This window comes from Ceratina calcarata, unplaced genomic scaffold (assembly GCF_001652005.2).
Source record: "Ceratina calcarata isolate Rehan_Ccalc_2016 unplaced genomic scaffold, ASM165200v1 scaffold86.2, whole genome shotgun sequence".
Taxonomy (NCBI): Eukaryota; Metazoa; Arthropoda; class Insecta; order Hymenoptera; family Apidae; genus Ceratina; species Ceratina calcarata.
Window position 1 is genome coordinate 31,745 of NW_017179946.1, and position 11,206 is coordinate 42,950.

The following is an 11,206-nucleotide window of genomic DNA, read 5'->3' on the forward strand; positions in this document are numbered from 1 at the left end:
GATATTGCCTATGCATTCTGTAGCATATTTCATTCAAAAATGAGAAATGCTTTTCATATAATTAATAGTGCTCAAAATACCTGAGCATACATATACCCATTTATATGTTTGCACACTAAGAAGTTTTTCGTTGAATTCATTTACCAATTAAAGAGACAGCAAGCTATAAAAAAAGGCTGTCACCGCTAACAATATCCTAATTAATCATCGCAGGTGACTGGCCGGGGGAGAAGAGAGTCGAGGAGATCACAGAGAGGGTACTAGATCTAGTCGAAGTGTCACCGGTAGTCGAGATGCACGCGGCTAGCAGCAGCGACAAACACTTCACCTCGGAAAAGTCCGAGGGTGACGGTGAGACTAAAACGATGACGAAGTTGTCGGAGATCATCACTGAATCGTCCACCACGCATAAGACCACGAAGAAGGAATACATGTCGTCGGCGATGTCTTCGACGTCTCAAACGCCTGGACAGGAACCCAGCAGCGTGTGCGTGAAGACTGTTATTCACAGCACGGAACAGGCGTCTTCGCAGGACGGGACACCTCCTGTCGTCCAGGTTTGTTCATTTTTCGTTTAATTAAAAATTTGGCAGACAAAAATTAAGGATATGTAAAGGTATACAAAATATCTAAAGTAAAGTAGGATTTATAACATTCGTTTTAAAATAATATGACGAAAATAACTATTATTACATTTTATCCAGTCGTATAAAGTGGAGGAACACGAGAAGATAATCCAAGATCAGCCAGGCGAGATTCGTCAAGAGAAAACAGTGATCGTGTCCCAGGACGAAGAAGGCGTTAAACGAGATGTAAAAACAGCTCCAGTATCGAAACCGACTAGAAAATCGACGGCACCAAGATTCGTCTCACCGATTACAGGGATGATTGTGGATCAGGGTACTGACATTGTCCTCGAAGGAATCATCGATGGTAAGAGAAAACATAATTAAGTGATTTTTCTTTTACTTCTTGTAACATTTTGTAATAGCTAAGTACATTTTACGTAGGATTCCCTCAGCCAACGATCAGCTGGTCGAAGAACGGACAAGAACTGAAATCGAAGGATGGTATGAAGATCACTTACGCGCACAATCACGTCCGCTTGGAATTGAAGAACGTGAATGTCAAGGATGCTGGACGATATACTTGTTCAGCGAACAATGAAGCCGGTTCTGCCAGTAGCACAGCTGATCTTGTTGTTAAAAGTAAATAATTATTACGTGTTTTTAATTTACAGGCTTTTAAAGAAAAACAGTAAATTTTATGTTTCTTTATTACTTCTCTTCATAGTAAGTAAGGTTTACGTATAAAACAGTTCTCTAAGGCACTTAGAGATGACACTGAAATAAAGATATTACTATACAATTTCGTTTCTTTATTTCAGAAACGATATTCCCACCGGTGTTCGGCAGAAGACTACAAGCTCAAGTCGTGAAACGTGGAGATCGCGTCAACATGGAAGTAGAAATCACGGGTACACCTGAACCTACTGTCACTTGGTTCAAGGACGACTTACCAATTAAAGAACGTCCCCCACAACTGAGAATCAAGCAGCAAGGAAACTGTTACATGCTGATTATTGAAAAAGGTATTTTTCAATTTGTTTTGTATTTAACAATGCATTTATAATTATTTTTAATTGTGTCACAGCTGAGAAGGAGCATGCTGGGAAGTACATGGTCAGGGCAACGAACGCTGGTGGCGAAGCTCAAAGCATAGCCGATTTCGCTGTATTCGAACCAACCCCCGAAACGATGATGGAGGTTCACAAGACTGTCGTTTATGAAACCGCGCAGGACAAGAAAGTTATACAGGTAATCACTGTCTCATCAATCTCAATATCCATCAATTCTTGAAAAAAGAAATTAACACCTCAATAATCATTATAGAAGTTATGATGTATATAAAAAATTCACAAATTAATAGATTATTTATTTTAATAGTATTTATAACAAATTTATATTCATTAAATATGAAAATATAAAGCATTGTGTTTGTAATAAGATTTATAATAAGTTTGTATTTATCAAATATGAGATATAAAGAATTGTATATTAATATCTAGTCCGACGAGAAGAAGGGCGAGGTTCCTTATAGTAAACCGACCGAGAAAATACCGATCACTACGATTCAACCGATTCCTCCAATAAAAACGACTCCGTTCGTCACATCCACTTCGATGTCTCAAACGTCAAAGACCGTAGAGAAAATAGAAGAACCAGAGACCAAGATGAGTCGATCGGAGACGATCTCATCCACGATTGAGTCTCGTCAAATGGAAACGAAATCGGAACAGAAATTCCACATGAAATTGGAGCACAAAACACCTAGCGTGGTGGAACCGAAGAAGGAAGAGAAGACGGTAATAAGAGATGTGGTTCGCGAAGAACTGGAGAAAAGGAGAGCCGAGCCGAAAGCTACAGTGATTGAAGAAGAGAAGATTGAGAATGAGAATGTAGAGACATCGAGAATAGCCAAGAAAGACGCGCTTAGTTTCTTTGAATCGATGACAAAGGAAACGGAAACGATTCCGAAGGGGCCGAAAGAGATGATCAAGCTAGTGGACGATGCCGAAGGCCACGAGGTGAAGGTGGGCAAATTAACTAAGAATTACGAGAGATCGACTACATATCAGGAGGTGAAGAAGCCGGAAACGAAGCCTCCTGAGATACAAACTACCAAAAAGGCCGTTCATGAGATTTTCAGTAAACTGGAGCAGGGAAGTACGGCTAATCGCGGCGTGGATAATAAATTATTTAACTTCCCTTACGAGCCGTACAAACCGTCCGTAGAAACGAAGAAGACAATTATTGAAGAAACGTCTGGTACATCATCGGTAATGACGTCAAAAATGGAAAGTAAGATGGAAAGCAAATCGGAAGAGATAGTACTGGAGGGTTTCAAATTGGTACCAGAGCCTCCGCCGGAGATTGGTTACATGCCGAAGCCGGAGGAGATTAAAAAAAAACGCCCTGAGGTGTCCATCAAAGCCAAACAGTTACAAGAATCGTTTGACAAAACCCTGTCCCCGATCGACGCTCCCATTGGTGGTGTGAAAATTTTCCCGACGCCTTCTCCAAAAATTATAGAGACACCTAAGACGGCCCCGACATTCTCCATGCCACCCCCGCCGTTCTCGCTCGACAAGAAAGAAGTAGTCGAAGAACCGTGCATTAAGAGGGAAGTCCACGAGAAGAAGGATTATTTATCGTCAATTAGAGCTGCGTCACCGAGCAGACCTTGGTCTTCGTCGTCAGATGTCGAGACCAGATCGCACGTGTCCACGGATTTGTCAGAGTACAGGTGTCACTCAGCGGCGTCGAGTCATCAAGAGATTCTAAGAGCTACGTCACCTCGGCCGTCGGCTGATGCATTGGCAATGGAAAAATCTTGGGCCAAGAAATGCGCCGATTCCACTAGAAAGTCTTGGCCACCGCAAGAGGAGACGAAGTTCAAGCACGAGTGGCAAGTTCCTGGAGAAGATTTCAAGACTTCCACTAAGGAAGTAAAGAGGGAAGTACAAGAAACGCCGGAAGGTATAAAGAAGACGAGTATGGAATCTTCTACTACGACCGAAAGACGTTCGTGGAGCTCGAAGCAGGAGTCGACAGAGAAGCTCATGAAGAGAGCTCCCTCGCCACCAAAAGTGCAGCCAATCATTTACAAGGCTGAGACGATTAAGGTAGATCAAAAAATAAATAAGCTAGAAGAGAAGTCTCTATATGAAAAATACGTCAGTGAGTGCGACGTGAAGAAAATGGAACAATCGGAAAAAATTGAAGAATATAGTTCGAAGAAGTGGACAGGATCTGAAGACTTGAAAGCTCCTGGGTTAGTCAGGAGCATCGAAACGCCTAAGAAACCTGTAGTTCAGTTATATCATCGCACTGAACCACCTCCATCCGCTGAAATCATCTTGGAACCTGGTCCACCTCCAGAAATTGGATACATCCCAGCGCCTATGGTTAGAGAGAAGAAGATAGAGAAGAGTTTTGAAGTGTCTATGGACTATCAGCCAGCCAAGATTCCACCAGGAGCCGTTCGAATTCCACAAATGCCGAAGAAGGAAGAGCCTCCAGCTCTACCACCGAAGGACGTTAAAATCACTCCTCCACCTCTTCCAGCCAAGCAACCGACACCTGTGGAACGAATGGAGCCGTTTCCTTTCAAAGCTACGCCGGCGCCACCAGTAAAAGTACAGAAAGTGCCGCCGCCACCGACTCCAACGAAGTTCGTTAAGGGAAGCTTCACCCAGGAGAGTGACTATGAATCAGACATGGATGGTCACTTGAAGGCAAAGTGGAGACCGTATGAGAGTGATGGCGACGAGCCTCGTTACAGAAGAGTTCAGCCACCTACGCCGAAGCAACCGACTAGACCCAGATCCACCGAGCCCGAACCACTCCCACCGTCCAAATTCGAGGTTCCTCCGACCACCGGAGGCATAGCTAGACCCGTGATCACCAGGGAACAGCAGGAAAAAATTTGCAAGAAGACTACAAGTTATAAGAGACAGGAGAAGGAGATAAAGCAACAGAAATATCAGCCTGCTCCAACGACGCCCACTATTGAGTTGAAGCCTGGCTCGCCGCCAATTTATGTTCAAGCTCCACCTGTGAAAAGCCCGACGCCGAAGAGTCCGCCAATTAAGAAGCCAGAGTCTCCAAAATTCAAGGTGAAGACTTTCCAACAGGAGAGTGGCTACATGGCAGATACGGATGAGCCTTTCCAACAAAAGAGTTCGATGCAGTCAATGCAGAAAAGCTTCGGCAAGCATGAGTCTATGTCGACGTCTCACGTCGAGTCCCGCAGTTCATGGCACTCGGAGAGCCGATCAGAGTTCTTCCAGAGCAAGAGCTATGACTCTCGCCAACAGCAGCAACAGCAACAGCAACAACAGCAACAGCAACAAAGGAAGGAATTTGTGCCGAGCGCTCCAGCGATTGTAAAACAACCAACGGTTCAACAACAACGCAGTTCTTATATGGAGAAAAGTTACGCAGCACCGTCGAGATTCGCCACCACGAAGGTTCGAGTGTGTGTTGTGCGTCGCTTGTTGCTTGAAAAGAGGAAAATCTGATCGCCCGGCCCTCTCGTTTGTTTAATTGATTTGAGTGACGCATCTAACAATTGATTTTCTTAGTTTTAGTGTGCCAGAGTATTGTTTTTGTTAACGCTTATTTGTACGTAGTTCGTGCCTGGATTTTTAAATTTGTAGGACACGATCTAAATGCGTTTTCGGACGTATTATTATCGTCTAAAAATTAGTTCGCCAAAACTTAGAAATTTTTTTATTAGAACAGGAATGTATAATGCAGAGAAATAGTAAAGTTCTGACGAGTCTAGGATAATTAGTAACAGAATAGAAAATTAGTGAATAGTATTTAACGAATAAATTTCAATTCTTAATTAGAAAAAATCTCAATAAGTGACCAAGTTGAAATTCTTAATTCCAAGAAACTCGAATTAACGATTATATGTATATTCATTCCTAATTAAAAAAAATATTCTAATTATCGATTAAAATTTAATCGTTAGAAGATCTGCAGCCTTATACATATGTAATAATTGTGTTTTGCATACGCTACATAATTACATTCTTTAAAACAATTTTCTTAATTGGTCTCTAGGAAACTATTTATGTAGCGGATCAGTCGCAGAAGAAGATTGATACTACGAAGAAGATCCTGCCGCCCTCTCCGAGTCCTTCCAAATTCGTAAAGGGCGAATTTCGCGAAAGCGACTATGAGAGCGACTACGACGGCAGAATACCACCGCTTTGGAAACCGCGAGGCTACGAGAGCGACGACCAGTCATTCAGACCCGTGAAACCTCATCTCGCTAGTTCAGGTATTTACAAAATCCAAACGGCACTTAACTAAAGTAGTCAATATACATACATGATCTTTTGTAAGTAGTAGATGAAATTAAAAATGTAAATTTTATATACATACACTCTTGCGCATAATTACACGTGCATTAATTGTCAAAAAATCTACACAGTACAATGTTGCTATTTTTTAAAAACGGTGAAGGGTAAATGCCAATGGGGGAGGGGGATGTGAATAAAAATGTAAAAATTGCTTTCCAACAGCGCCGGCGGGCCGATTGGCCCGCGTGGCATACATCGATGGGTCTCTCACTTTATACTATATTTTTCCAGCTTACAACAAGTAGTACTCCTGGCAAGCTTTCTTCCCTTCTCGTTGTTTACCTCGCAAGATAAGTTCTCCTCTCTTCCCGCTTCGCTTGCTTCTCTCTTTTCTTCTCGGCCACTCGAAGTACGTACTCTGATTTTCCCCCAGGCTTTTTCACCGACTCGTTTTTCTCCCATTCTTCGTGGCTAACCGCCTCCATTTTCCATTCACTTCTGCTATCTCTTCTTCTTTTTCTTCACCTCTTTGTTATTACACGCTGGTTTCACCTTCGTTCTCAAACATTTGTAAAAACACATTGCAACATTAGTGAAACGCGAGAGAAAGGAATCGCAAAACGGCAAAAATGGATAAGATTGGATCAAGTAGAATCGTTCAACGACGCGTGAAACCGACGTCTGTCCGCTTTCTTCGACGCCAGATTCGGTCACTGATCGGCGGTCGTCCGGGCCTATTTTCTACCAATAGGAAAGCCGAAGGAGCCACGAACGCCGCTGATCAAGGAGTTGGAGAAAAGGGAGGACAGGGTCGCAGCGGCGACCCCCACAAAGCAGAAAACCGTTCTTCTGCCCGGTTCACCACCGGAAATCGCGTATGCGCCACCGCCACAGCCACAACCACAACCAACGTACTACGAAGCCCGATCCGGTGTGCCCTTCCACAATGCGATTGGTACAGAGACGAAGAAGACCGTCAGGATGGACGAGTCCACCGAGAACAGTAGACGAATCGTCACCGTCGAGCAAACCAGCCGTGTAATCAAATTCGGCGACCAAAAGCCGTCCATCGATTTTTCTAGTTTCGACGCTGCACAGAAGCAGAAGACCTCGTTCACGGTGCCCACCCCGAAAAAATTCGTCCAAGGCCAGTTCAGGGAATCGGATTATGAGAGCGACGTCGATACTAGAATCAAACCAAAGTGGGCACCAGCGGACAGTGATACCGAGGAGCCGAGATATAGGAAGGTGCAACCGCCCACGATGAAGGCGCCCAGGTCGGCCAGCGCTCCTGTTAGACAGGAGCACGTGGTGAGCCCGTTGGAATTCGACAGAGGGCCGCCGGTGATCAAGAGACAGACCTCGATGACGCAGCTACGTGATGAAAGGGTTAGGAAGATGGAGAAGAAGGAAGTTGACTCCAGGCAAGAGGTGCTGAAGCCTGGCTCGCCGCCAGAGTTCGGGTTTATTTCGAGGAGCGACGTGAAGAAAGCTGCCAATCGTAAGAATCTCGTTGATGTCTCGAATTCGTTTCAATGTGTAGTTCGGAATACATTCTAAGGCGCTCTGGTCATTATTCAGTGAGATTATGCAAATACTTAATAAAATAAATGTTACAATGTGCAGCAAAAATTGTAATTACTGAGCTTTGGATTTTAAACATTTTATACTAAAAGACATTGTTCTGAATAAAATAAGAACCAGAGCGCCTTAAGGTGTACTTTAATTTAAACACTAAAACGAATTTTATCTTGATTCTCTGAAAAATGAAGATATAGAATCGAATGGCGTAAAGTCATATTTTGAACTATTTTTCGTTATTTGTAAAACAGAGTAAAGAACGACAAATGTCAGAAAAGTCATGTGATTACCCTAGCTTTTACATATCTGCAGCTTTTTATGAAAATAGGTCAAAACAGAACAATAAATACTATGGGTCACAGGAAAATAGATAAAATGGACAATATAAAAAGATACGGTAAAAGGATTTAGATCTCGTTTTCAAATCACAAATTCAACATGTTTAACTTTAATAACTGTTGTAATATAAAAAAGGATTCGGTTGCACTGTCTACTGTTATTAACATCTCTGCCGGATTTCCACATTTCACTCGGAAACGAATTGTCAACGGTGTCATCTTCTGTTCTAACAGTTTCTCTTTCTCTGCGCTTGCTAAAAAAAAAAAAGAAAAGTTAAATACTATCTCTGGCCGAGCTTGTCTTCTTGTCCCGTAACACGAAAAATCTGAAACATCCGCAGACGTCGCGTCGCGTCACATGAGCGACATGACCAGCAGCTTCAAAACGAAAACCGAGAAATTCGTCAGCGACATCCAGTCGGATTTGAAGCAGGGCAAGCCGATCCTGAAACATCCGACCGACACCCGTGCCAGCGACGGCGACGAGCCCAGAACGTACAGAGAGGAGTCACGTCACTCGGAACATGGTAATTCAATTCCACAGTGCCAAAAATCATTTACATTGGCTGGTATTAAAAACAGAACTCCTTGCCATTAAACAATGCGCATAAATTATTTTCAAATATAATAGGAGGGCAGATTTCCTTATCGCAAAAATGATATCGGAAAAATATATTTGTAAAATGAAGACAGTATAATGATATACGAAATGTGGTCTTTTAATGTTAAACTTTCTACATAAATTAGCTAACATATTTTTTAACGATAATATAAAAGATACTATAAAAATCCCAGCTATGTTTCCTCGATCGAGGATAATTTATAAAGGCGAACTCATCGATGTAAAAAAGAAAAATCGCAAAAAAATGCAGGAACGAAGCACATCGATCCAGACACCGGACTGATATACTTCAAGTACGACTTCGGGTACGAGTTTGGAATCGTGTTGCCCGGGGAAGGGAAGAAAACGGTGAGCAGCACGAGTAGGAGTATTCACGGTCAACGGCGAGCCAGCGATATCGAGGTGCCCATCGTGCACGAGTTCACGACCCGGAGGGAGAATGGTTTCGCGAAGAGAAGCGGTGGGACCACCGCGGCCTCCACGCGGCAGAGCAAACCGGCGGGCAAATTCGGTGGTTCGAAGACGGTCAAGTGGGAGCCAACGTCGGAGAGCGAGTTCTCCGAAGCGGAGGACGTCCGAAACGCGAGAAAGAGGCACTCGGAGGGTGGTACCGCGATGACACCACCCAGCCTCGTCATACCCTGTTCACCGTCGCCGTCCAGATGGGATCACACGACGCCCAGTCCGCTTTCCCTGAGCCCAAGCTTACCGAGCCTATCTCCCAGATACAGTAGTGCCACAGGACCACCCAGCAACGTCGACTCCGCAGGTATTCACCTGCTTCGGCATTGCTCTCTCTCTCTCTCTCTCTCACGTCGTTTCATCTCTTTATGGTCTACCAACAGCTTTATGTTTATTTGTGCACCCACTGCACGTCTGCTTTCGGCTTTATTACGTTTTCTTATGGTATGGGGCTGTCCGTTTTTGGAAGATTGATTTTCACAGAAATTATACATATAGGACGTTTTTGATACCTTCGTATATTTTGTGCTGAGAAAAAAGGGAGAATTACGTTCATTTTTCTTGGTGTGATTACTTTTATATGAGTGTTGCTTTGATTTCTCGTTTCTCTTGTTTCCTTACTGTTGAAATTTTCAGTGTTTGTTTGGCACTTTGTTATCAATTATATCTGTACCACTTCGATTTCCTCTTTTGAAATATGAAAGGTTCCTGCTTTGCTTCAAGCAATTCTTGTTTATTGCCTCTGAGTTTTCTGTGCTTTCAATTTCCTTGAACACGACGAACACACTCTTTTCGATTCCACGAAACTCGAAGGCGTTCGAATCAGTCAAGTTAAATCGAGCTGATTATTCTAGGATCACCGTGGCCGACAACCAACGGGGTGACGTCGAGTAAAGAAGTGATTCAGCCTTACTTGGAAGTGCTTCCGAAAAAAGCTCCCATTTTCATCACGGTAACGATCCTTAAGGAACTGTTACAATTTTAATTTGCATCAGTTATTTAAAAGCTGCATGGGAATTTTAGCCTCTGAGAGACATCGCGGTGGTGAGCGGACAAACGGCGAGATTCGAGTGCATCGTCCAAGCCGAACCGCAACCGAACATCCTTTGGTCGAAGGACGGCAGGATCATCGAAAATTCGACGAGCTACGAAATTCATTATCGAAACGGCGTTTGTCGTCTGACGGTGGTGCGAGCTTTTCCTGGTACGTAATGTTAATATCTATATAGTAAATAATTATTAGACTGTCGTTGTTTATGGGTTCATGGGAATTTTCATTAATGTAATGAGACGTGGCATACAATAATTTGTAAATAAATGCAAAATATCCAAAAGTGAAATACAATTTATAATATTTAGAAGAGGAAAGAAATGTTTAAGAGGCCTACCCAGTGTGGAATTTTCAAAAAATCGATTTTTTTCTTTTTTCGAAAGTTTATACCTTCAAAAATAGCAAAATCTAAAGGTTAGATCTCAACTAGTTTTCGAGTGGCAGCCTTCTAATAGTATTAATATAAGTAATAATGTAATAGTTAATACTTCAACGCGTTTTTCTCGAAACTGTTTTTCAAATTTGCTGCAGCTCTAACTCAAAGACCAATTGTCCAATGACAAGTTGACAAGAGAAGCGTAGTAGTTGTAATCTTCATGGAAAGATTGATCGATTATACAATGAGTAGAAGTCACAAACAAATGGAAACTTCTTCCAGGAAGAAATAGTGGAACATAGACAAAGGCAATATCCTCAACAGTAGCTTTTTTTATTTGGTCTATAGCATTCTGTGCTTATCATAATATTTCATAAAAATCGGTGAAGTCCTTAAAAAAATCTCAAGGAGAAATACTTTTTATAGTTGAGATGCAACGGGAGATGCTAGTATCTTTATAAAAATTAAAATATAACAAATAGCTTACGAGTATTGTGGCATAGTTAAGGATGTATTGGCTATACAGTCAATCCCAAAAGTTTATGCACTTTAGAAACGCATTTTTTAAAAAGAAATCAGACGTCGGAAGAACATTGCTAATAATAAACAACAAAAAAAAATTTTCAATTTTTCCGAGATTTTTCCAAGGGGTACCCCTTCAATTTCTTCCAAATTTTCGTTTTTGGCCAATAACTCCCAAACCGTTGGACATACGGAAAAATTGCATATGACCTTTCTTGTAGAGAACGACGAGATCTACAATTTCCATGTAAAAGTTTATCGCTAGCGTCAATAGTTAACGAGTTATTGACGAAAAACGAAAAAGCAGTTTTTTGCAAATTACTTGTTAACTATTGACGCTAGCGATAAACTTTTACATGGAAATTGTAGATCTCGTCGT

The 11,206-nt window shown here is 42.2% G+C and overlaps 1 protein-coding gene across 10 annotated transcripts in view; it reads left to right on the top strand.

Annotated features, from left to right (window-relative positions):
• The window catches only part of LOC108631257 (muscle M-line assembly protein unc-89), a 44,053-nt gene that overhangs the window by 31,731 nt on the left and 1,116 nt on the right, over positions 1-11,206 (top strand). For 6 of the 10 annotated variants that reach the window (XM_026818770.1, XM_026818771.1, XM_018035062.2 and 3 more), the window contains 11 exons: positions 705-933; positions 1,011-1,208; positions 1,388-1,591; positions 1,654-1,817; positions 2,069-5,032; positions 5,634-5,853; positions 6,627-7,376; positions 8,136-8,321; positions 8,667-9,185; positions 9,733-9,830; positions 9,902-10,082. In XM_026818770.1, coding sequence (XP_026674571.1) covers positions 705-933; positions 1,011-1,208; positions 1,388-1,591; positions 1,654-1,817; positions 2,069-5,032; positions 5,634-5,853; positions 6,627-7,376; positions 8,136-8,321; positions 8,667-9,185; positions 9,733-9,830; positions 9,902-10,082 — 5,713 coding nt within the window. The other 4 variants (XM_026818774.1, XR_003389936.1, XR_003389937.1 and 1 more) reach the window with 4 other exon arrangements.